General features: G+C 40.7%; 1 protein-coding gene across 1 annotated transcript in view; it reads right to left on the bottom strand.

The window, feature by feature from the left end:
* Positions 1-26,172, bottom strand: part of SNTB1 (syntrophin beta 1) — a 206,603-nt gene extending 180,431 nt beyond the window's left edge. Inside the window, exon 1 of the mRNA XM_019717404.3 lies at positions 25,246-26,172. Within this exon, the coding sequence (XP_019572963.2) occupies positions 25,246-25,813 (568 nt within the window). The 5' untranslated portion in view covers positions 25,814-26,172. The remainder of the gene's footprint in view (positions 1-25,245) is intronic.
* Positions 26,173-27,681: the final 1,509 nt, after the last annotated feature.

Genomic DNA, 27,681 nt, shown 5'->3' with positions numbered 1-27,681 from the left:
GAAAACAGTTGGTTAAGCAAACCCTCATTCCACGGGTAAATAGGAAACTCAAAAAACTGACAAGTTGAATTTGGAAAAACCCCAAGATCCTGTCTTGATGTTACAAGTATCAATTTCCCACCCAACTGAGCAATTGCTATGGCTCTCCAAATTTTATTTTCAGCCAATGTCTTTTGCTAGATTTATACCCATGAGGACTTTGATTGGTGGCTATAGAGTGGAAGCCATCTTGAGTCACAGAGGAAAAAAAAAGGAATCAGCTGCTAAATGTTGGTTTCAGACACCTCAAAATGGCTGGGTCACCTCCCAGGATTTGCCACGGATATGCCCAAACAGCCTGTGCAAATCTGTGCTTCAAATTCACAGCCCTTGGAAGGAAGAAAACGCGACTTGACATCTGCCTTCCTCACAGGGTTCATGGAAAGGATTAATGACTTAATAAGCATTAAGGACTCTGCAAGCCACAGGTGACTGGCAAACAGTATTAGGACCACATTTTTCTACCAAAGTGGTTCAGACTTGGCACAGAAGATTAAATCCCAGGAGAAAAGTCTACTTCTAATAGAGAATACTAGATGCCAACTCTTAGGTAGGCTTACCTGTTAAAATGCCTTGGCTTGTCCAGTCACTGGTGGCAGGGACAGATTTAGTCAATGAAGGCAACTGTATCCCCCAAAGCACTATTGAAAGTAAGTGAAGTAATAAGCAATTCCAATCAGCAATGGCATCCACAGCAGCAGCAGCAGAAATACTTCAGTTTGCCTGGTGTTTCCCTCCACTCTCTCCATTTCTCAACTCAATAACTTATTTAGCTGTTTTGCAAATGCCAGCTCTGTTAGCAATGTCTGGTATGGCTTCTGCCATATCCAGACCTTATGTGCACATGAACGTAACCTAAACTGCAATGATTGTATTTATTTGATACAACTCAGGTAGTTTCCAAGACTCCTGTTAGCAGGGAAAATACAGAGTTATTAAGTTCACTTTAGGCTTAAACATGTCTCCTTCTTGTCCCAGAACATTTCTTCCTAACTCTATATTTACTGTCAAAGAACAAATACCGTGAAATGGTTAAGAAGCTAAACTTTATTGAAATATCTCCTGGACCCCACCAAACGATATTCTATTTATTTTGCAACCTAGGATGCCGAAAACTGTAAAATGATAGGCGTCACTAAAAAAAGGAAAATTTCAGACCTTAAGGAAGGCAACCACCTCTAAATCAGGAGGCCCTAATTTCACCAGTGTTCTGGCACTTCTGCAAACTTTTCATTTTGCAGAATAAAAGGACTAATTAATCTAGCGGGGCTGTGAAGAGTAGAATTTAGAATGGGAGAACAGAGGTGGGGAAAACACTTATAAAGCTGTTGTAGAACTTTAGGAGAAATATAATGAGACGCTGAAAGAAATGAGTGGTGGCGAGAGTTCAAGCATGACTTGATTTTCTATGTGTGTCAGGCTTTGTGTTAGGGGCTGAGTCTTCATCTCCATAAAGGGTCCCAGCACACATGTAAATAACCATGCCATATTAACTGCCATGACTACGGGGTGAATAAAATGTCCCCAAATCACAAATTGAGATATGGAAATTGATTGAGATTGGGTAGTCATGAAAACGTCACAAAAATGACATTTTAAGTAGGATTTCACCTATTTTAGAAGGAGGGAAATAGCTACGATGACAGTGCTGATGGCCATTCCAGAGAGAGAGAGTTCCAAAATTGCTTTGAAGGGTGGACTAGGCGCTGGCAACAGTGCCTAGCTTCCCAAGGGGACTATTTTGAAGGTGACTGTAGTGATACTCAGCAATGAGGGATGTAGAACTTGTTCGAGGATGAGTTCGCGAACTTAATTGTCTGACAGAACAGGCGACCTAGAAAAGGGTGCTATTATAAAGTCAACAAGGCAAGAGAGAGTTTCCAGAAAGAGGGCTGGTAAGTAGCAAAAAGTGCTGAAACAACCCTTTCTATATGTCTTTTCGCCCCACCACTAAATTTGTTTGTCCCATTAGCAGGCACATTCTTTAATATCTCCTTTTAAGCTTGCCTTAGTATTTATCTGTGGCTATGGTATACATTATAGTTAAATCTGAAACTCCATTCACATCAGAGTTTTCTCTCTCCACTTTGGTGATCCTCCAAATTGATCAGGAGTGAAAAATGAACAGCAGACATGTGTCAGATTCTTTGAATGGGCTCAAAGGAACCCCATGTGGTCAACATGAAAACCTTTGTCAAATGTATTTTATTGCCCTCATGGATGATAAAGTGGTCTTCTAAATCAGAAGTCAAAGTCATTTACTTAATAGCATTTCTGGAGAAATCTGAATTGCAGAAATTCTGTTTCCAAGAAGCAGTCATAGTTTCTGCAACTCTGGGTCTTACTCTTTGGGTAACCAAGTGCAATTTTCTAGAAGGAGAAAGCTGCAAAAACAAATCAAGCTAGTGTCTCAAATGAACATCAGTTGACATCCGCACAGCAGTTTGGTTAGTATTTGCGATGAAAGAATAAAGCATCTTACCTTTAAGTATCTCTCTCTCTCTCTCTTTTTAAGTTATGAGCTAACAGAATAGATATTTTTCCTTTCTATAAAAGGAACTTGGAATATTTTAAGTTCAGTTTTTGTTTCATTTCATTTAAAATAAATATACTCAGGCAGAAAAATGGAAAAGAGTAAAAACAGAACAACTCTGGCCCAATTTGAGGTTGAGTAATTAAACCAAGCTTTTTCCCATTGTCTTGTGCTATGCCCTGTGGAAATCATCTAATCCCTGTCTCCCTCTGACTGAAGCCAAAGCTCTTTTCTCAAATTAGATTCATAGAGAGTGAGACGCCTTAAGAAGCCAGTTGACCTACAGGCTATCAGGAATGTCTGCTGAATCAGTGATTCTTCATTTTAAATCTAGTAAGTGGTAAGGAGTGAAGAGATAATGTCTAGAGTAGATCATCAAGGAAATGTAGCATAAGCATAATGTTAAAATTAGGGCGGTAACCACGAAAAGAGCTAAATATGTTAAACGTGGTTTCCTCTGAGAAATGAACTGGGGATTGACGAGGGTGGGGATGGCTGAGGCAGGAGACTGTACTTTTCATTATAAGGCATTCTGTACTTTGCAATTTATTTTAACCAACGGCATTTTTATTTGGATAAGATGAAAGTGGAAAAAAGCAATTAAATGTTGTTATGACATGTATGCTTCCTTTGTCTTATGTAATATAGATTTTTTGAATTTACATTCACAAAGTCACAAAAATATACAGACTATCTTATATTTTGCAAATAAAAAGACTGAGATTCAGATAAGTTACGTGACATGCCCCAGGCCATGGAGCATAGAGCCAAGGCAAGAATTAGCTTCTCTACTACATCTGTACTTTAGCCACATACGCCCAAGCTTCTTCTTTTTATGAATTTCACAAAACAGGGAATGGATTCATTTTTATTCAAGAATTTTCAGACTATACAATAGGACTTCCTGGAAAATTATACCATAATTCAACCTCATTAGACATTATAAATGTCTGACGTTACAGAGAAGAAGATGGAAAGTACCAGGTGCTGGGGTATGGAATTGAAATTTCCAAAATGAAAGTCAGCCTCAGAGGAGGGAGGAACCACGGCACCCTGTATAGCCACCACTCCTGATGTGATTACGTACGAAGCCAGGTGTATTAGTTAACTAGAGCTGCCATAACAAAGAATCACAAACAGGGTGGCTTAAGCAACGAAAACATTTGTCTCTCAGTTCTGGAGACCAGAAGTCCAAATTCAAGGTGCCAGCAGGGTTGCTTCCCTGTGAGGGCTGTGAGAGGAGAATCTGTTCTGAGACTCTCTCCCTGGCAGGTAACTGCCTTCTCCCTAAGTCTCTTATACAGTCTTCCTTCAATGCAGGGCTGCATGTTTAGTAAATTTCCCCTTTTTGTAAGGATACCAGTGATACTGGATTATAGGCTCACTCTACTGCAATATGATCTCAACTAATTACATCGGCAGTAACTCAATTTCCACCTTTGGAGGTGACCTTAGGACTTCAACGTATGAACTTGGAGGTGGGGGACACAATTCAACCTATAACACACAAGGAGATGACAAATCCTTGAAGCCATCCCCCAAACATTTACAGAGTTTAATGAAGATTTTCTTTTTCTGGGAATATATCCCATTCAGAGTTAAAATCAGTTGGAAAACAAGATTGGTTTGTTAACAGTTTACATTTAACTATATTTAAATCCTCTACTAAATAAAATGGAGAATGCTAACCATACATAACATTATCTCCTCTAAATGAATATATACTCTAGGATGCTTTAGGATCAAAGGAAGTAATAATAAGTTAAATTATAAATAAGTATGTATATATTATAAGCAGAGCAAGTGTTATACAACAAAGTCATTATCCAATAATGTAAAAGTATTCACCCAATAGCTACATCAAAAGGTTCAACCCTCGAGTGGTCATGTCTTATTTTAAGGGGTCTTCTCAATTATAACTGTACAGTTGAATGAAGTCTGAACACCTCAAACTGGGAAACACACATAAAAATTTAAAATCCAATTTACTTTTTCATTCGACCATGATATTTACCTTTTGCTTTTCTCCCAGAAAGAAAAATGAAGATAACAGGTTTCCCTTTGATTTCTAGTCAACTCTTCTTGTATGGGTCTTTAGAGCAAGGACACTGTACAGGAAGTTTAAAAGGGGAAATTTTCCCTCTCATTAGGTCTATCTAATCCAAAGTTCTGCTATCATATGCAATGGTATATTAGCCTAAAAACTTTTGCAAATGCAGCTATCTAACATGGGACAACTATTCTGGGTTAATTTTGAAAACAAGTTCTGGCAACAGACTAATAGGGAGTAGCAAATATTTCTCATGAAAGTAAATTACATGAAGCTGATAAGTTTTCTAAATACACTGACTTTTCTTTAGTTTATCTGTTTTCACTAACTCATTCATTCACTCACTCATTCACTCACTTTTCATTGAGTCATTCAACAAGCATGGGTAAATCCCAATGAAAAAAATAGGTTGCTTTCCTTAAATTTATGATAATACTATTTGGCACTGGAATGCATCGTTTAAAATAAAAGTAATGTAGTATATGTAGACTTGGTCTTGGGTGTTCAATACATGCCTATCTAATTACAATGAGATAATGAAAAATAATTATGGCAGTACCCATAATTAAAGCATAAAGTAAAATGAATTATGTTTACTTATGAAAAAAATTCTTTTGCTTTATCTTTAATCTTTTTTCAAGCACTCCTTCTTTCTCCTACTTGTCCTGACGGAGGCCTGGCTTTCCCCTGAAAATACCACTTTCTTTGTAACTCTTTCCAATTCTGGCCACTCCTTCGATCTCTGTCCAATTTCAAGGGTGAAGAAGGAAAATCAGCAAACTCCCTTTTCCCTACTGCCCCTTCCAGAAACTTGATCCCCCACAATCTTTCAATGAACTCTGCTCCTTAAGCTATTCAGAGGCATGGCAAGTCATACTCATAACACCCTTCCCAGAGAGTGTGCTCAGAATCCTTGCTGAGTGGGCATCAGGCCATTTGTTCTGATTTCTTAGACATAGCTAACTGGACAAAGGAGACACCTAGCCCAAAGTCATAGCAGCAGATTCCCTCTCTCTCAGGAATTTGGAATTGAAATATTCTTGGCATAGAATGCTGTGAAAAATAGTATTAAAAATAGCATGAAAGAGGAAATACATACATTCATATTCATTCATTCATTCATTCATTCATTTTCCAAATATTTACTAATTGCCTGCTACTAGCCAAGTACTGTGGCAGGTCCCATATTGTAAAATTGGGACTAAAATTGTAGCAAGTTCTGATGGCAGACCAAGTGATCTAAGGTTTTATACTGTAGTTAAAATTAAATGGTAGCTGGTTTTATAATATGTTTCTTAACTGAGTCACATCAAGAAGTCCTCTGCTTCTCCATCATGTGCCTTTCAAGACTCATACTTTGAATGTAACCAGAATTGACTAAGCTACAATTCCAGCCCACCCTTTTTATTACTAGGATTGAACTATCTGTTACTCCATGGTTCTTCTTGACTCAATGCAAGGCAAACTCAAAATGGAGGAAAAGAGAACATGGCCACTCTGTAGGTCTTTCCCCCAGTGGATTATAAGCACCTTGAAGACAGGTGCTTTGTGAATATACTTCCATCCCTGGAAACTGCTATAGTGCCTGGTACATAGGAAAGATACAATATGTGTGGACCAGAACTGAATAGGAAACATGGATCATGAGCCTGGAGAGGCAACTGGGGTGAAATGAGTTAAACAAAAAGTCCCTCAAGATTTGTTAAATGAATACCTTGCTGGGTGTGGAGAGTAAGTCTGGGAAATGTGCCTCCTTTGGCATAAAGAGGGGGTGGGAGGCAAAAGACATGGAATGAGAGCCAAATACTTTCAAAGAACAACATTATGTCCTAAGGATAGAGTGATTTAACGGTATGCAACACACCTGTGCTTGCCCAACGGCACAGTGATTAAGAAATACTGTTATCACCTTCAAAAGGAAGTTTTCTGAAACATTAAATATGATAACCTCCTGGTAAATTTTTCCACAGCAATTGCACAAACCACTTCCAATCACGCTGCTAAAAAGATAAGGCAAGTTGAGACCTAAGAGAGAGGACACAGGCTCCCCAGGAAGAAATGCTGTTCCCAAATGTAATCTATCAACATGTAATCTATGAAGTGTTCTGCTCAAGGGACCAAGTCCAGTTCAAAAACTTTTTTTCCTTCCAGTGTCCTGGGCTTCTGATAATTGGAATTATGAAGATTTGGGTGGTTTGGGTCCATGGAATTGTGCAAGGGCAAATCAGCCTATTTAACTTGAAACTCCACATTGTTTTAACTAGTCAAGTACAGATTTTTCTAAGGTGATTAAAAAAAAATCCTAGTTACAAGATTCTAGAACACATTAACAATCAAAGATTTAATCTGAATTTTAATGCTGCTGCCAAAGAACAAAAAAATGTACTCGTTTTTTTTTAAATCTTCATATATTTATTATTTGAAGCACATGAAAGAACTTCTGTGAATGTGACTCGCTCACAGTGTCTTCCTCAATGATAAATGCATGCTTCAACTTATTTTTAATATAGGTCAAGCATGATATATTTTATTTTATGCTGTGGAAAGGAAAAACTCTTGCAACTGGTTTAGTGATGACGATAATAGGGTAAGATCCAGGAAATGAAGCTTTCGTCCCATGTGTCTTTGTTCCCCCTTCATTAATCACCCGGGAGGAATGAGCAAACAGCTGGTGAATTCAATATTTAGAAGGCTAACTTCACTATCAGTTAGCAAGAAACTAGTCTTCGAGAAGTTCTTTAGATCATACAATGTCCTGAAGCCTGACACCACTCGATAACTTAGAACAGAATGCTGGAAATTTTGGCCAAAAAAGGTCTTTCCCACTCTAAACTTCTCCCGCCACTGCTCTCAGCCCAAGTTAATTTACAACCGCAGAACTTTCTCAGACCTTCGCACAGAAAGCTCAGGGTGTAAGGCCTTTCTTTCAGACTGACTAACTAGAGGGTCTTCTGTAAAGACGTAGGTTACTTAAAGAAAGCTATTCATTCATTCATTCATTCATTCATTCAGCTAGTATTTATTGAGTGCCCACTAAGTTCCAGGTAATCCTCTAGGCATTGGGAATATAGCCTCAGACAGCAGAAAACAGAGAGGAAACCAGAAAATCATATATATATATATATAATATATATATATATATATAATATATATATATATATATTATATATACATATAATATATATATATATTATATATATATATATATATATATATATAGTAGAAAATATAATAAATATGTACTATGATGTGCTAGATGGAAAGTAGGGTAAAGATATAAAGGGGGAGCTGTTATTAACAATTGTGTTAATTTTACAACTAGATGCCAATTCTTCAATTTCAGATGATAACTACTTCAGGTCACATGGTAATATTAGTTGTTATTAGTATTTCAGTCAGTGCTGATTCTAGCTTTACAGCCATCTTACTCCTTGCCCCTGAGCCCATTTCTTAATTGCTGATCCAAACTCTGGTCCCTCTAAAATTGGGGATGAGGAACAGAGGCTTCAGGGAAGGAATCACACTCCCCCACCTGCTGCTCTTCTCTTCAGAGATGGGCCCGACAAGGGCCACAGCCACGGCCTCTGAGCAGCTTGTTCATTTACTTTTATTTTTACAAAACCGTTTTCCAGTAATCCACCCTCTGATCAGTCTATCTCTAGTGACTCAAGGTTTTGTCACTGGCTGGCTGTAGGCTACTGCCTCCAAAGCCATGTAAATAGGGCTGTCAGCTTTAGCAAATAAAAACGCAAGACGCCCAGTGAAATTTGACTTTCAGATAAACGACAAATATTTTCTAACATAAGTATGCCCTATGCGATATTTGTGACATACTTAGAAAAAGTATTTGTATCCAACACCTCTATTTTATGGAGCAAGCCTACATGTTAAGGTTTGGGGAGCTGCATTCATGATTTCAGTAGCATGGCTATCAGGTTCTGACTCATCTACAAAGTAGAGAAATTCTAATAGTCCTCGTGGCAAGACTAACATGCATGAGAACAAAATTTCGCAGCGCTATATGTACTGTGACAGAGAGCTGGCCCCTACCTATATCACAAACGCAGACAAACTTGCAACAACCTTAGCTATTGCCCAGACCTCTGGGTGCTGACTCACACACCCACAGGTGATGAGGAATCTGTTTGAACACTTAGTAAAGACAAATGGTGTCATTAGATATTTGTCAAAGAGAAAAAAAAAGTATGCTAGAATTCAATTACGATGCACTCACTCTTTAAACTCTTTGCCAAATTTCAATGAAGTCTGGTCTAAAACGTCCTATAGGAGGTGTATAGGTTTGCTAGGGCTGCCCCCACAAAGCATCACCACACAATGGGTGATTAAATAACAGAAACGTATTGTCTCACAGTTCGGGAGGACAAAAGTCTGAAATCAAAGTGTCAGCAGGGTTGGTTCCTTCTGGAGGCTGTGTGAGAGAAACAGCTCTGTGCCTCTCTGTCCTTTTCTGGGGGGTTGCTGGCAATCTTTGTAGTTTCTTGTCTGTAGAAGCGTCACCAGGATCTCTGCCTCCATGTTCATACTGTATTGTGTGTGTGTGTGTGTGTGTGTGTGTGTGTGTGTGTGTGTGTGTGGCCAAATTTACCCTTTTTGTGAGGATACAAGTCATGCTGGAATAGGGCTTTACCCTATTCCAGTTTGACCTCATCTGAAGTAATTATATCTGTGACGATGCTATTTCCAAATGTCATATCCTGAGGTCCTGGGGGTTAGGACTGCAACATATGAATTTACATATTCAATTTACAACAAGGGGTAATCTGTAATTGTGTTAGCAAGACGAGAGGAAAGCCAAAAAGCAATACAACAGCTGTGGATTTGAAAACTGACAGGAAAAATGTGTGAAGTGGGAGGCTCCAGGGACCTGGGACCTGCCCCTCAAGAGTCTAACTGGTTCCCACGGTTGGCAAAGAGCTGGTGAGGGGACTCAGGTTAAAGCTGTTCCGCATGGCAACCATGCTGCTTTTACACAGCGTGAAAGCAGGCAATGAGAGGCAGGCAAGAATGAATCACTCTGTGTCCAGTTTAGGCCCTAGCTCTACAAAAACATGTCCCTAGCTTTCAGGATCCCTCCCTCATTATATGCGTGGCACGTACTATCTGTAACACTCATTTAGCGAAGCTGTTGTACAGGGTCAGGTGCATTTTCCATGTCTGTTCTGTCGCTACAACTATGTCAGGTAAACTTTTGGTTTTCCCAAAATATATTTTGTGTGCATATCTTACGTTATATGCACGCAAATGTATAAACATGAATACATCTAAAAATATTAAGTAACTGGGAATGGCCTTTTACAAGTCAGTGTCTGAGATGCAGTCTTGAAAAAGTTTCTTCTTTCAGATCATTCTTCTAGATCTTGTGGGCATTTTCAAAGGATACACAACTTATTCAGTACTTGGGATGGTTATGAACTTATAGTCATTTCCCCTCCCCCCCCCGCCCCCCGATAAATACAAATTGATAAGCATACCATACTGGGAACATGGTCTCTGTCATTTCATAATTATTGAGGCAAAGGTGAATTTGGGGACAGTACATTTTCCAGCAAAATGAGAAATAATGAATCTGGGACATGAGCTATAATTTAAACTAAAATGTACCCATATAAAAATTTTGAAGTGGTTAAAATATTTGAATCCCAGTTAATCCATTTCAAAATTCTATGTTTCAAATATTAAAGTAAGGATCAGGATAGCACATCTGACCTTGTTCATTTAGGCCCTCTTTTAACCAGGGGCTGACATAATAAAGGTCTATGGTTTAGAGACATTCTTGAGTAGTTGTTGACCCAATGCCATGTACACTATTTTATAGTCAGTAAATCTCATCAACTGAAGCTGCTTGTTTCTTACTTTGGTCAAATCCTGCTGTGTGGGGGCTAATAACCAACGGATATTTGCAATGGGTCAATTCTGTTCAGTTCACTGAAGATTTTAAGAGGGGTAAAACCGGATTGCTTCACTTAGGATTATAGTCTAGAGCAGGAAGACAAATACATCCCAATAATAACCAACGCACTTTCAAGTGTTCATGCTAGACACGGTATTAAGTTCTTTATTAACTCTTTTAATTCTCACACCAACCCCACAAAGAAAGTGCTATTGTTAGCCTCATGTTATCAACGAGAAAACTGACTTCTAGACAGGTAAAGTGATTGCCCAAGGTCGCAAAGCTAGTTTGTCCACTTTGCTCAGTCCTCGTCCAAGCTTTTGACTGTCACTCTGTGACTCAATAGTGTCTTTGTTACCGTAACAGGAATAGTGTTATCAAGATAGGTGTGCTGTCAATGTCCTTTGTGTGCTTCAAAGCACAAATACAGGAAAATCAGTCTACAAGATCCAGAGACTCTAGGCAAAACAGAGACAAACTCTCTTCCATATGGCAATAAGAGCTCACCTTCCATGAGATCTGACACCCCAGTTTGCTATGCCCCCACCCCACTCCTGATAGTCCTCGACTTAAGTCTGTTTCACTACTTCACAGTTAATGACAAGATATTTTTGGCCGGTGGTTCTCAGCCTTGATTGTACATTAGAATCACTGGGGGAGCTGATAAACCAACTGATACCCAGAACAAATCCCTGGCTACATAAAACCAGGATCTCTGGGGGAGTCATGAGCATTTCTAAAGTTTCCCAAGTATACTGAATGCATGGCCAAGTTTGTGAACCGGTGCTACAGGCTGTATACACCAAGCCTCTCAATGGGGGACGATGTTGCCCTCCAGGGGACATTTGCCAATGTCTGCAGATATTTCCAGTTATTACAACCAGGGGGAGAGCATGCTACTTCATCTCCTGGGTAGAGGCAAGGGATACTGCTAAACATTCTACATTACAAAAGGCAGCTCCCCCCCAACAACCACCCCAACAAAGAATTACCTAGTCCAAAATGTCAAGAGCACTGAGGTTGAGAAACACAATATTCCCCTTCAGTTCATCTAATTTGTGCATAACCTACCCACAGGACCTGTGTCATCAACTAACTGGATCTGTGAGACTCTGCTAACCACACATTCAAGGAAATTAAAAATCAGATACAAGGTGCCAAAATTTTGCCCTGCAAGCCTTCCCAAAGATAATATACTCAATCTTGATTGCGTCTGAACCAGACTTTACAAAAGATTTGGGATGGAAATGTGTCAGCCGGAGTGCAGTATGTCTTCCACCACAATTTTAAATTAGGCAACACTTTAAAATTGGGAAATGTGGTTCTGATGAAGCTAAGTTAGTATTATTGTCTCCTCTGCAATCAGCTGTACAGTATGCAGATAGCTGCTTATAGTAAAGACCTTACAGATGTATGCCTGAGGGCATCTTTTTGGCAGGGGAGTACTCATGACCCTCATAGAGATGCCTGCCATAAGAACCAGAAAGATGACACCCCCAGCAGTAGCCCTTAATGGAATGATGGATGGAGAAGTAGGGACTAAGTCTTACCCGCTTCCTCAGTATTCAGTTGGGATATGCTAAGCTCCACAGTGACTAAGAGACTCACAGTGGGAACTATTGGTTCTTTCCCTTTACCATCTCATGTTCCCACTCCACTACCAGCATTTCCTGGGATTATATCACAAGTAAACTTCTTACACTGAGATCCTCATCTCAGGTTCTGGCTCTCGGGAAACCCAAAACTGGAACAAGTTTCAAAATAGATGAAACTACCAGATATGCACAATACACTGAAAAATGAAGTAGAGAGTAAGGAACTTGGAGCCATGTGAGTCAATACTGATGCAAAAATAAATTTTAAGAAACTATTATTACTATATTTAGAGAGACCAGCAAAGATATTGCATTCACAAAATAAGAGGATGCTGTAAAAATTGAACAGTGAGAAAAAGAGAATGTTCTTGGAACTCAGCAATAAAGCAAATGAAATGGAAAAAAATCGATATAAGAAATGTAGGTGAAAATCTAGTAATTCTCATGGAATAACACAAAAATAAAAAGGACAATTGGAGGAAAAAATACGACAGCAACAAAAATCAGGTTATTCCAGTGTCAATGCAGAGAGTCCGACACCCAACTAAAAGGACTTCTATACACAGAGAACAAAGAAAATGGAGGAGAGGAATTGTCAAAGAAAAACACAAGAAAATGTCCCAGAACTTAAGTGGAAGAGTCTTCAGGTCCCAACCTACTCTGTAAATGGCACCCTTAATGTCTCAGTTATTTTTTTTCATGGTACTCCTAGGCCTCCCAATGCCCCCCAAATACCTCCCAATTCAGTTTATTAAGTCCTTAACTCCAAACAATGTAGTATGTCTTCATGTCCTAAAACTTTATCTGTTGGATGACATACCACTTCTCAAACCTTGAAATCACAGTGGATACCGCCACCCTTATTTTCTATTCCATGCTAGCGTTCATGTGGTACATTTTTTTTTTTTAAATCACAGCAACTGCAGAAAACTCAGCTTGGCAAAAACATTGACATCACTGAAGGAACGTAGCAATCTAATGTTAAACTTGAGTTAATGGTTTGCCTGGTGTCAAACAGATGTGGCTATGTTTTCCTTGAATTTTAAAAATATTCCACGCCACCCTTGGTGAGTTTACCAGGGCACGCTACAGCACGTTGGCACACAGTTTGAGAACCATGGTTTTTCGCTAATTAGTGCCCATCAAATGCTTAGAAACTTGTTTAACAAAAGCTCCACATAGAGGCAAATCACTGTATATTAGGTTGGTGCAAAAGCAATTGCAGTTTAAAAGTTTAAAAATAATTGTAAAAACTGCAATTAGTTTTGCAACAACCTAATACAACTAAGAATATGAGCGATTGAAAAGAAGTTATTAAAAGTTTCCAGAAAGAAGAAACAGGTCACACGTAAAAGAAAGAGAATGAGAATGGCATCAGACCTCTCACCAGTAACTCTGAAAACTGCTGAGGGAAAATGACAGCTACCTTAGACTATTGTGCCCAAAGTATCAATACAGTAAGAGAACAGAGGTTTTCACATGTTTACCTCCCAAATATCTTCCTGAGTAAGCTGCTGAAGAATGTGCTCCAGCAAAACTAGGGAGTAAACCACAAGTGAAGGTGATAGTGGATCCAGAAAAACAGACATAGTTCTGAGAAAACCAAGGACAGTCTGAGGAAGAGGGCCACGCACCAGGCCAAGATAGAACCCGTCCAGGGGAGCAGGGCTCCAGGAAAAAAATGAACCATGTGGATAGATTATTTGTTATGTACCAGTATTTGAAAATATATATATATATATTGCTAGAAATTTGATACGCCTAGTATTGCATTTTGAAACAAAACTAAGATAGGTACAAGAAAACTAAGGAAATGCAAAGTAAGAAAAGTTGTTTGTAACTGCAAGAAACCTGATCATAGCATATTACTTGGCTGGAAAATAGAACAATATTGACATAATCATAATTTTGTAAACATAGGCTGAATTAGTCAATAATGGCTAAAACTGATATATCAAGATAGCAGTGTAGGCATCTTATTTAGGATATTAGAATATATTCTAATATATAAATGTATAAATAATTGTTAGATGTTGTATAATATTTAAGATTATAAATATGCCTATACGGCCATTACAATATATGTATTTTAATACTAGAATATGTATTCTAATATTCTGGGAAACAGGAGAGATGATAAGGGAAAGCGTAGGCAAAGGGATGCTATAAGCATATACTATTTTGATTTAGACACATTTTGAAAATGAAGCAGAAAACAGAGGACAATATATGAACATTGCAAGCAAAAAAGAAAAATCATTAACCTTGGTTTTCATTGCTGATAAAAGGATGTTTCAGATGAAAGCATTTGAAACGCAGGGCCCGGAATAGCCAAATAACCACCAATATTTAAAATTTCCCTTTGCTTATATAACCTTACTATGTAAGTCATATCTTCTGTGGAGCATCTCTTTCCACTTCACATATCCTTAGTGCCTTTAGATAGTCCATAAGTTCTTTTTTTATTGTTGTTTTGCTTTTCTTAATTTTTTTATTCTTTACTATCTTTTTTCAATTGTTTGATTTTCTTGATAGTCTGTAAGTTCTGTTACAGCATTTACACCTTTATAAGTGACTATTACTATTATTATTATAACAAAATTGATTTGTAATTTATATAAATGTAATGTATTACGCTACACCTGCCTCCCCTCTGGACTGCTATACTTTAGAAGAACAGGAATTTCATCTCATTCCTCTATAGATTTTTGCTTCAGTGTACCAACAGGTCTGATCTTCAAACATTAGAAGAAAAATTGCTTTAATAACTACTTGTATAACTATTACACACCATATCTCATCAATTCAAACTGCCCGTTTTTTTCATATTTTATCTTCTCCAGTTTGGGGAATGTGTCGTAAAATCGCTGGAGGCCTGGATGAAAGCCGAGTTCTTGCAGAGAGTCTTGACACTACTCCTATCACTCATCCGGGCCCTCCCAACCTGAGACCACTTCAGATTAAATTATCTGCCTAAGTAGTTTTTTAAACTTACATTGACATTGGAAATTCCGTCCTAAATATTTATCAGAACTGACTTACAATTCAAAATCTTAGGGGAGATATAATTTTTCTTCCTTCTACCTGTATCAGATTTGAAATGTGTGAGTTCCTTTGTTGTCCTTTTCTTTGTAATGGGTTTGTTTTTCATTTATCCCTACATAGAAGGGACAGCCCTTTGTTGTCCCAACTTTAAGCAGGTATCCTACTAGACTCCCCATCATAGAAGCTTTTGTCTTTCTTAGGGGTACATAAACAACGCTATATCTTCCACTGGAAGGTCTCTTGGATTCCATGAAATAGCATACTAAATAATAGAAGAAAAAATTAAAATATAATTCTGACTTAATCACAGTTTTGTAAATATCTTACATTTTTAATAAAAGAAACAGTTGGGCTTCTTTTGGCTAGTAAGATCTCCACATTCCTACAATTACTAGAAAAAGTTTCAAAGAATTTTGAATTTGGTTCTGTAGAGTAAATCCTGACTTTCCAGCTTTCCCTTTACAAAACAATTTTTTGCATGTTCCTGCATCTGAGCATTTTAAGACATAGTTCACATTTGCCCACCCAAAACCACAACTGCCTACACTGCGGTTTGGTTGATGGAAAACTTCTGATGCAACTAACAAATCATCAATGAAATACACCCTTGTAAGATCATCATTCGCTTCGACAAGACAAACGAACTCTCCTAGGCCATCAGTTACATCAGTCGGTTCCCTAATATGGCAAATCCCAAACCGCCCCTCCACCAGCAAAAGACTTCCTATAACATATGGTTGAACCCTTCATGTAACTTATATGATTGAATCTCCCCCTCCGAAAATAATACTTAGCTAAGCATCAGATGTGACATAGCATGTAGTTAATAATTATTCAGTACTTACTACGTCCCAGGCAATAAGCTAACCACTTTACATACATAATCACTTTATTCCTCACAATGAACCTACTGATTAAGAAATTGAGGCTTGTTGTTAAGAAACTTGCACAAGATCGCACAGATAGAAAGAGGCTAAACAAGAATTTAAGCCCAGACAGAGTAAATCCAAGGTCCACCCTTTACACCACTGCACGATACAGCTCTGAGAAAAAACATTGCAATGGGAAGAAACAATGGCAGTTTGAACAGTAGGACAAAATAAACGGGTTTGTCAGTTGCAGTAATGCTCAGCAACCAAAGTTTAGATAGATTTTGCACATTTATCCACATCCTAAAAACGATGCTTCAAACCACAAGAAGGAGAAATAGTTTCAAAAAGTACTGAGCTAAAGTATGGGTCACCATTTTAATTTCCATTATAATCACTCTTTTTTATTAATATTTTTTATTAGTTTCAGGTGTACAAAACAACGTACTAGTTAGACAATTCACCCCTCACAAAGAGATAACCCCCCCAATCTACTAACCCTCTGACATTGTATACAGCTGTTACAATACCATTGACTCTATTCCCTATGCTGTACTTTATATCTCGTGACCATATATATATACACACATATATATGTGTGTATATGTGTATATATGTGTGTATATATATACGTATACATATATATGTGTATATATGTACATGTGTGTATATATGTACGTGTGTGTGTGTATATATATATATACACAACCAAAAAAATGGATGCAAGTGGACACTTTGGTCAATGTTGTTCAAGCAGTAGTTCGCTGTAATCAGAAGTGTCTGGATGCTGATGGGAACCACTTTGAGCACCTCTTGTAATTGCAGAAGTCAAATGTGACTTGTATTCATCTTTTGTTATCGGTATATATGGAGTATTACAATTTTAATAGGTTTTTCCTTCCTTAAAATGTATATACATTTTTTGGCACCGTGGTGTGTGTGTGTGTGTGTGTGTGTGTGTGTGTGTGTGTGTTTATTTAATTATAGTTGGTATTCAATATTATTCTACTTCAAGTTCAGTTGTATAATGCAGTGGTCAGGCATCTACACAGTCTGTGAAACTAAAGTATAGGTCATCATTGTAATTTCCATTATAATCACTCTTAATCATGACCATTTCTGTCTTGTTTCTCCCACTTTGGGAGTGGGGCTCATTTCCACGAGTCTGTTAGGACATTTACTTTGTGGCGTGTATTACACATTTTCTCTTAAGTCTCACTCTGCAGGCCAGCGCTGAAAGCAAGCCTTATTATAGATCAAAGGCAGTGAAGTGGGTAATGAGGTTTGGTATATGAAATAGTTGGTCTAAATGCAGGGTAAATTCTGGCTTTTCTTTAACATTAACTGCTTGGAAATGCATCATTTGAAATAGAATTCTTAGTAGGCCACTAACTGCCAGAGAATAATTTCCCTTCACCAAACAGACCACTGGTAGCTAGATGCTTTTCACAAATGTGGAGCCCCGCGCAGTGAGTTATTTTTAATACATACTCCATGGGGTGACGGCGAAAATGCACGGCTGAACATGACTCCTCTTACCCACCCCAGCAGAAATAAGGAACTGAAAGGCCATTCACATCAGCTTCACTTAAAGAATATGGTCTGAATGCTCAAGCTGATATATAAACTTAAAAGAGCAACAATTAAAATATCTAAGCAGTTTTCATCTCTCAGGTAGAAAGTGTTCTTACAGATTCAGACTTGTAGTCCCCAGAGCCACAGGGGGCAAAGGAAAGGTTATACATGTAACATTAAAAGGATAATTACATTTTCCAATAACTTTTAAAATCATGTCTGGCTCCTCTTTTGTCAACTGTGTTTCAAGACTGGTGCTTCCTAGGTCTATAAAGGCACTTCTGTATTTCTTAGCTATACAGAGCAAGGTATAGTTTTCATTATTGATGCCAAATATTTATCACCATAGTCCAACAGCATGAGTGGTTGAGGGTGGAAGTAATAAAAAAGGTCACTAGATCCCCAAATGCTTTCCCATCCTTTGCCCTCCCTTCCTTCCTTCCTTCCTTCCTTCCTTCCTTCCTTCCTTCCTTCCTTCCTTCCTTCCTTCCACGTGTTCTTCCATTTTTTTTCCTTTCTATCACATTTTAACACTCTAACATGTGCCAGGTACTACGCTATATATGCTGGGGTAACAATCATACTATTTGCATTACTAATCTCAAGTACTGCACAATCAGCCAGAAATGCCTGACCTTGTTAATTATAGTAAGCTCCCTGACATCAGAGGCCATGCGTGAAACCTCTTAGAGCATGATGTCTTGAGTTTGTCACATACGCATACAGAAGGAAGAGATTGTTAGATAATCTGATATCCAGCTCCCTCATTCAAGGTAACTTCAGACAAGTCAGTTAATATCTGATATTTCCATTTCCTTCTGGACAAAATGGGGATCATAACATCAGTCCAACCATCCACAGAGGGTGGACCCGCCCAGTGACAAAAAATCTTAATGCAAGGAAAGCCACTTGACAAACCTAAGCCTTTCTCAGAAAGGCTCTCCTAAGTATAATTCAGAGTCAAGTGGTTGAATACCAGGGCTGCTGGGTGGGTGCAGGGAACCAGGTCATTTTACCAGAGCCTTGCCAACCTCACTCTTATCCCTCAGAAATGTTTGAAGGTCACATTCTGCCCACTCAGCCACACTAGGCCACAGCACGTGACAAGTGCACTGCCCTAGTGGCACTCTGATGTAGCGTTAGGCTACTATGGACCTTCTGACAATATGTCCGAAGGAGAATCATAAAGCCATGACAAAGTCAGGTCCTCCACCCCCAAATTTAATTGCGTTTCCATCTTAACTAAGCGCTTATCACACACTTGGCTGTAACTTTTGCCGTTTGAGGCAACAGCAAAACTAGCATGAATTTCTTTTTCCTCCTTTACAATTTCACAGATAGAAGATTTGTTTCCTTATTAAGTCAAGAACTTTCAGCGTTTCACTTGAAGCCGTTTAAGGCTCGCTCCCCTTTGGCATGTCCAAATGGGCAGCATTGCTACTCTTGTGCTTTGGCGCCGTTACTAAGTAACATAAGAGTGACTCGAACACAAGCAGTGTGATACCACAACAGTTGATCTAATGACCTAGATGGCTCACTACTGAGTGATTCCTAGGGCAAGGAGCACCTACAGTGTGGAGACACCAGACAAAAAGGGTTCATGTCCTCGGTGGGATGGAGCAGGCATCGCGTGATTTCATCCTACTACTCAAAATGCTGTGTAATTTACAACTGACAGGTTGTGTCTTTCCGGAATTTTCCGTTTAATATTTTCGGACCATGGTTGACCGTGGCTGACTGAAACCGCAGAAGGAGCAACTGCAGATAAGGGGAACTACTGTGATTGTTAAGACTTTTTTTTCTTATCATCTGTACTGAGGGAACAAATATTATCACGGGCCATCTTCCATCAAGCCGGGAGGAAAGCGGAGCTTGGAGAGTGAAGACCTGGATCTAGTCGTACCCGCCACTCAGTATATCCTTGCACTTCTCTCCAAAGTTCCCCTTTTTGAGTGGGTTACTGTCTAATACAACTAAAAGTCCTGACTCATACACTGAACATAAATAAGTCGCAATTTCTGTGAGCTGCGAGTTTCTTTATCCTCTATAAAATAGGGATGATGATGATGATGGTTATAATGAAGATGATAGTAATAACCTTTGCAGGGTTACAAGAGCAGCAAATGAGATCATGATTGTGAAAGTGCTTTGTGACTTGTAAATCCTGATGTTAGTGGTTGTCATTCATACTATTCAGAAAAGCATGCAATTTAAAATTTATGAATTGTTATTTCTGGAATTTTCCATGTAATATTTTCAGACCACGGTTGACTGTAGGGAAATGAAACCATGGGAAATGAAATCAGAGATAAGGGGAGAGTACTGTAAGTTGTTATAATAGTCATAGCAAACGAATATTCCAGACAAGAAAGTAGAAAACCTAATTAGGACAGAGCATTCTGCTTCTTGGAACTTCACTTTCCTAATCAACAAACTGAGGCTCAGGGTCCCTAATGTGCTGATTTTATAAGGCTGTTTATGAGGATCAAAAGCTATAGGGCCTGAGCTTGAATCTCAGCCTCAGCACTTCTTCACTGTGTTCCTTTGGCAAGTGACTTAACCAATTGGTGCCTCAGTTTTCTCACCTGTAAAATAGACATAGTGTTGGGTTATTATGAGAATCAATGATTTTGTCCATAGGAAGTGTTTAGAACAGCATTTGGCACAATGTAAGTGTTAAGTAAACATTACCTATTATTACATATATAAAAAGAATTTGCAAAAGGTGAGATATTATTAAAGTGTAACATAGAATTAGCATTCTTACAGAACACAGGTTCTCAAGAGGATGGAGGGTCAATACACCCCTCTCCAACAGCAGTGCAGAAATTTATGGAGACATTTTAGAGGTCAAGGGGAGTACCATGGCATACTACTAGTATTTAGTGATAGGAGCCAGGGATTCTAGACATCTTGCAACATCTGAGGAAGTCCTTCAGATGTTGGAATGCAAGATTTTACCAGGTCCCAAAGGACAGCACACACTCCTACCCATCTTTATCTGCATCTGTGCATTGATAGTGATTTTACACACAGGTACTAACATCTGCTTCCCTTGTTATGACCTCTTGTGTAGTTGTGCCATGAATTATCTACTGAAGCTTTTAAGGAATAATTTACTTTATTTCTCCATCATATTAATAATATATCATTAATGATATTATATATTATTAATAATACGTATTATATTATTAATAAAATTAATAATAGGGCATTATATTGTTTTTAAAATTTAAATTAGAGTTAGGTTATATGATTTATGAAATTCATTTGATGATAATAAAAGGGGCATTGGAAAAAATAGTTATTGAAAGTGTGCTGGGTCTGAGTCGATGGGATTTGAGGTGAAATTTAGAGATGGCTTAAACCTTAGATCCCTAGCTTTCTAATGAAGAAAATCAAGGCCCAAAGAGATAAAGCATCTTGTGAAAAGAGTAACTGTTAGTTAAAAGACAATAAATAACTCCAGTTTCAAGACTCTAATTCTGGAGTTCTTCGGTATTCTTTGAGAATCTGTTGATCCTAAATAAAGCCAGATTCTTTAAAGTTCAAATTTTCATTCAATCCTGAGATTTTATGCCAGCAAAACTCACTGTCCCTCTTTTGCACCCCATGTCCCTGCCCTGCCATCCTCACTTCCACCACTGGAGAAAGTGATTGTGAAAGTGACATGTCAGATAATCTCAACAGCCCACCATTACTGGGAGCAGTAGAGGGAAAAGATTTGGTGGAGAGAGTTAATGTCAACGGTTGTCTCTGACTTTCTTCTCCTTCACTTTCCACTTTTTCTGGTTCAGTTCCAAAGGAGATCTTTGGGATCCAGGGATGATTCGGTCTGCCCCCCACGTCCACATCCCAACATGAGTCTTCCCAAACATTCTGCACTCCTCAATCTAGACAACGTCATGGAAAAACTAGTTTTATTGTAGTTTCAGTTACAAAAAGGTTGACGTTTTTCAAAGTGCTATTTTGCTATTAATCTAAGGGCAAAAAACTTCCCTGCCCCCACCCAGAGCTGCTAAAGCTGTTTAAGTAGGTGTGCCTTCCCACCCCTTACCCCTCATCCTCCCACCCAGGCCAGCTCCAGAAGGTGCCATTCACATAATGGTCTATGTGAATGGTGACCCCTGGAGTTCTGGGGTTCATTATCCACATGGCTGCATGCAAGTCTCTGCTCCCACTCCCTAAAATGAATAATGAGTTCATGGTGTGAAGATTTTTGATATTCGCTTTGTTGAATATTTAAACCTGACTTACCTGACACAGTGTATTCACTATTTTTATCTGAATTACAACTTATTCTCTTGCTGGCCGTGCATTCAAGTATGTAGGCGCTGCCGGATCGCAGCAGCTCCCTCTTGATAGCCAGACACTTGGTGCATTAGGGTTTTAAGACTCAGTTCTTCCTCCTGCCCCTCCCTTTTGAGTAGCCCACCCCATTTCTGTTTCCAGCTCAGGGTTGTCCCAAGCCCTTCAGCATCTTTGAGGAGTGAGAAAGAACATCTTGAGCTCAATAACTGATGAAGCTTCCACCAACTCAAGTACACAGTTCCACCTAGAAGCTCAGAGTATCAGTTTCGCATAGAGGTTACAAGTATGAGTTTTTAAGTCGGAGAGACCTGAAAGCCTCTTAGCTACGTTGCTTTGAGCAAAAAACGACCGTCTGTATATTTTAATATCTTCATCAGTTAAAAGAACAATAATATGAACCTCGCGGAGTTACTAGAAGTGTAACATGAACAAACGTGTGCTCAAGAAATGTTAGTTATTATAATGACTCTCTTTCCCCAGAAGAATGGCCTCCTAACATTACAGTTTTAGAGTACAAAATAAAGCAGGATAAAAATAAGAAATATAAACTCTAGTAAAGAAAAAGGGAAGGGTTATCCCTCAGAAGGGGCAATTTCATCTTCATTTCATTTAAATCGTAAAAACAACTAACCACAGCAGGCATTTGATATATGCTTTTTTCCCCCTTCTTTTATTCTTCCATACAGCAGCCCTGTAATGTAAGCGTGTCCAGCCAGTTTCGTTATTCCCAATTTTCAGATGGAGACGTTGGCGCTCAGGGAGGTTAAGATAATTCCGTGGCTGAACCTAAGACTAGAAGGCAGGCATTGAAATTTGAAGCTCAGCGTTTTCGTTTCGTAGGGTGTTCCACAAGTAAAGGTAGTGACTCTCCACTAGGGGGCGCATGTCATGTCATGTAATGGGGTGCCTATTAGCAGTGATTAAGGGACTCCACTAATCTCCATCAGCATCCCCCCTACAATCTAAATGGAAAAAAAAAGTGTATTTTCCCTATCTTTAACTATAGCTTTAAAATATCTCCCTTAGCCCTCTCGTCCAATGAAGTTACATCTGCAAAGCCTTTCCTATATAGAAATTCTGGAATCAAGATGGTATTTGGAATACAAACAAGTAGATACGTGTCTTAAAAAGCCCTTCCAGTGATTCTGATAAGCCCCTTCAGCAGGGCAATTCTGTACTAGGCTGCACTACAAAGGAGAGGATGTCTGCTGTTTGATTTGACGGCATATGATCACTCCTACCACATCTAATAGGACCAACACTTCGCCTCAGAATAAAAGACACTCTTTTGAGTGGGGTCTCTACTTGCTTCTCTTAATAGCAGTCAGTTTCTGCAAGCTCAGGCTGGAAATAAGACCGCTGCCCTTAGCCCAGCTGGTTCTTGTCTAGAAGGCCCAGAGGTCTTCCCCGGATGTGCTGCCTGCAACATATGACAATGTGTTGTAAAATGTCATGTTAGAGGTTTTTACAAAACTCACTTTTCACATGCCACATCAATACAGTTACATAACAGGATGATTGTTTTTTGTTTGTTTATTTTCAACTGCAGGGAGTCACCTTTTCTTCCTCTTTTTGGGTGAGAGATTTTTTTTTTTTTTTTCACCTCTTTGCTAAGGCATTATTCATTAAAATGAAATCAAGCAGACACATAGAAGGGACATAATGAAGGGTAGTGCCTGAAATAACAATGACCTGCCTTTGTCTTCCCTGATATTTTACAGTAAATATTGCAAGCTGAACCAGTGTCCAGCAGTTTATAGTCCAAACTACACTTCCCCCAGATCTCACCTGCCCCTTGTCACACAAACCAATACACACTGGAGTCAAGAAAACTTTTTTCTGTTTACTTATGTTAATCATCAAGCCAAAGCAAATAGCCTTCCGCCTTCTAGACCCAGGGTAGCAATTAAATATGAAGACATCACGAATCCTCTAGGCAAATAAGAGGGCAAACCCTCCCTATTCCAGGTCGGGAAATAGGCAAGAGGTTATATCTGCTGTCACACATAACAAAGTTGGTTTCCCAACTTTGAACTTTCTCACTTTCACATACCAGTACATCAGTTGAACAGAAAATTGACTTAAGTCCTTAATTTAGGACTTAAATTAACCACCAGTTTACAAGAATTCAGAAGAGCATTCTATTTCCATAGGTATGGGTTCATTTATTCCTTCACTCAACAAGTCTGTCACTGAGCACCTAAGCCCAAGGGAGATGACCCATAACTAAATAAAAGACCCCAGACAGCTCAATCTACAGTTAGGGGGAAGCTGAGTAAATCTATAAAATAATTATACAATATTAGTGCTGACAGAGGTATGTACAAAGCCAGTTAAGTGGCAGAGAGGCAGATATCAAGTGAAAACTGCAGCGGTGGTGGGAAATAACACATTATTGGCTTACTACTTTATTGCCCTTCTCTCCACATGCCACCACATAACCACAAATAGGTACAAAAAGCACTACCTATTTTATTCACATTCAATAATTAGGACACTACTCTCAAGAGAGTAGTTTCTAAGATGCCTCACAGGCAGGGCAAACTGTTTACAAATACAAAGTTGTTTTCACACCCCTCTGGAAAAATCCCGAGAAAATACAGGCAGAAAAACCACTTCGCCAGCTTTCCACCAGGAGCAACCTGGAATCCCGACTGACCGGCAGAACCCCTGGCAGCAGAAGTGAACTTCTGCCTAAAGCTGCAGCTCACTTCCCAGCCCTTGGCACAACTCTCCAGCCATCACCCCCGTTTCCAATTTGAAAGGAGGGAAATCGAGAAGGGTGGTGGGAGTTTGAGCATTCAAACACTGCCACCTCTCTCTGGCCCCGTTACCATTCAACCCTTTTAGGAGGGTTGACCAGGCTTCTGAGGAGGAAATTCTGACAAAGCAAAAAACTATCTGAGTTGCGATTACTCAGTGAGTTCCCTTCGTACAGTGGATATGATGACTCTCCACGTCTACACTTCATTTCCAGTTCCACTTCGCAGGCCCTACACTACACTTGGATTATCTGCAGATAAAAATGAGACAGTGTGCACTTAGCATGCTACCCCGTGCTTGGCACATAGTAGGAGTTCAAGACACCCTGCTGGCTTCGCCTTTTCACACACCTCTGCTGGGTCAAAACCTGTAAGGACTCTAGGGTGGGGACAAGTTACCCCCAGGTGGGTAAAAGTTGTCAAAACTCCACGCCACCTCCGACACCCCAGCTCCCTGGGGTGTGACAGCACGTGGGTGAGAGTGCGAGCAGCGCCGTGGGAGGGTGAGTGGGTGTGCGCGCCTGGCGCGGCCCGCGCGCGGCGTTAACCCCTTACCTTCCAGCATCACTTCCTTGCCAGCGCGCTTCAGCGCCTGCACCGCCTCGTCGTGGGTGGCGTCCCGCAGGTCGGCTCCGTTCACCGACAGGATGGCGTCGCCCACGTACAGGGCTTGGGTCTGGTCCGCCGCCAGCCCCTTGAAGATCTTGCTGATGAGGATGGGCATCTTGTTCTCTTTGCCCCCTTTGATGCTGATGCCCAGCCCTCCCAGCTCCTGCTTCAGCACCTTCACGCCACGCTTCTGGTTCGAGATGGACTCGGGCACCTGCTCTGGCAGGTCGGTGAACGCTGTGCGGACCCCGGCCGGCGAGTCCGGGGGCTGCGAGCTGCCCGCACCCGGGGGCCCGGTGCCCCTGCAGAACGAGCCATTGGTGGCGGTCCCGATGCCGTTGTACGCCGCAGCGCCCTCCTCGCAGCTCAGAACCAGGGCGTCCTCACTCAAGTTCACCAGAACTTTGTGCCAGCGATCCCGCACCAAAACTTCCAGCAGCCCGCTGCGCTGTGCCCGGCTGCCTCCCCCGCTGGCCAGCCCGGCCGCCGCTGCCGCTGCCGCCGCTACCGCCATCTTTCCGGCATTCTTAAAATGCCATGTGATTGCAAAAGGGGGGAAAAGTGGGGAAGGGTTGCGTGGGGAAGCCGCGGGGCCCGGGGGGCGCGAGGAGAGCGCGCCCCGAGGGGAAAAGGCAGGACGCGGGACTCCACTCCGGGAGTTCGCTGCCGCGCTGGGCGCGAGTTGGCAGCCGCAGCCCAGCTGGTTCCCCCCTCGCCTGATCCTGGGCGGGGTGGAGCAATCTAAAAGCAGGAGAGACAGAAACAGGGGAGGGGAGAAAAAAAAGCCAGCTGCCAGTTGCAAAACCCCAAACCCAGGGCAGCCGCGGAACGGCGAAGCGCGGAGGAGAGCCGGTAGGAGGCACGCTCGCCGCGAAGGGGAAGGGCGGGGACCCGCCGCTCACCTGTTCCAGCTGCCGCAGCCTCGGCGGTCACACGCCGCCCGCAGGCTCTGACCCTCCCCGCCTCCCTCCTCGGAGCTCCCGTCGTTGCAGGGACAGCTTCCCTAGAGACTTCTCTCCACACCGCCCCAGCACTCTCATCTTGACTCTCCCTTTAGGGCGGGTTTCCACACCGCACCTTTGCTGGGTGTGTGTGTCCTGCCATGGTCCCCTTACTGGATGCTCCTGAGCCACTTTCCCTTTCACTCACTCTGTTGAATTGTCCCTTAGTCCTAACTCCCAGATTGTATCTAGATCCAGGTCTTCTCACTCTAGCTTCCTCAAACCAAGGCTTAGCTTCTCCTGCTGAGTTCTTTCTTACCTGTCAACTTCTTACCGCAAGACTCTCAGTAGACTCAGACGGAGGCCCAGAGTTCTCTGAGAGGGGGGAGAGAGAAGGCTGTCCCAAGAGCCCAGGATGAAACAAACGTCAGCATAACTCAAGTGGCCCCAAACTTCCTCTCTTTAAATGCAGGACCTCCTTCTGCCAGCTCTCTGGAGAGAAGTCTCTGCGGGTCAGGGTTTTCAGCAGGTTGCTGCCTGCCCCAGACCCCAGGGACAAATGTTCTTCCAGCTCATGATATGCTCTATGCTTTTCAACCTATATGTTTTCTCAAATGCTGCCTGGGTCTTTCTTCCCAAGATTTACTCTAGGAAGCCCACCATTTAGGAACTCAGTTGCAACGGATTGTATCTAAAAAGTTCCTGTACAAGTTGCTTAGCTGGAGTTCAAGCTGCCTGTGTCCCAGGGAACAATATTATAATTGTTGGTTACCTTCCCAGGTCAATCCGGAAATGCCAACATAACCCATGTCATCGTCCTCCCAGAATCCTCCTGGTCCTTGAATTTCTCAAGTTCTCCCCCAACCCTCAGCAGAACTGATGGGCCTCTCCAAGTATTTCACGTTCTCATTTACCACCCCTTTCCACCTTTTCCTCCCCTCTCTCCAAAAACAACTCAAAATCTATGAAATTCCTGAAGGTAAACCCAATCCAGCAAGGTGTCAGAGAAAAGAAATATTGAACACGTTTCCACTGATTTGTATCATTGGAAGTTCTCTAACTCTTCTTGAATGACTCACACTTTTCATCGAGGAAGGTTTAAAACGCAAACAAATCCCTAATGGGTGGTTGGTATTCCAGGCAGAGTCACAGGATGAAATGAAAACAGTCGGACAATTTTATTTATTTATTTATTTGTTTGTTTGTTTGTTTGTTTGTTTGGAGGAGGAGGAGGAGGAGGAGGGGGGCGAGCAGGAGGAGGAGGAAAAGTCACTGTAGACAGGTCACTGGGAACCCTTGGATTCACGCTTCTAGTTGCAGTGTCCTCCTTTTCTTATTTTTAACCCACCAGTTTTCCAAAAGCTCTTTCTTTCATGTGAAGGTGCCCATGGTAGGGACAGCAGCTGCTGTGAGCAGGGTCAGAGAGGGAGCTGACATAGGT

The sequence above is a fragment of the Rhinolophus sinicus genome, chromosome 6 (genome assembly GCF_057876585.1).
Source record: "Rhinolophus sinicus isolate RSI-liver-muscle chromosome 6, RSI-T2T, whole genome shotgun sequence".
Taxonomy (NCBI): domain Eukaryota; kingdom Metazoa; phylum Chordata; class Mammalia; order Chiroptera; family Rhinolophidae; genus Rhinolophus; species Rhinolophus sinicus.
This window is presented reverse-complemented; position numbering and strand designations above follow the sequence as displayed.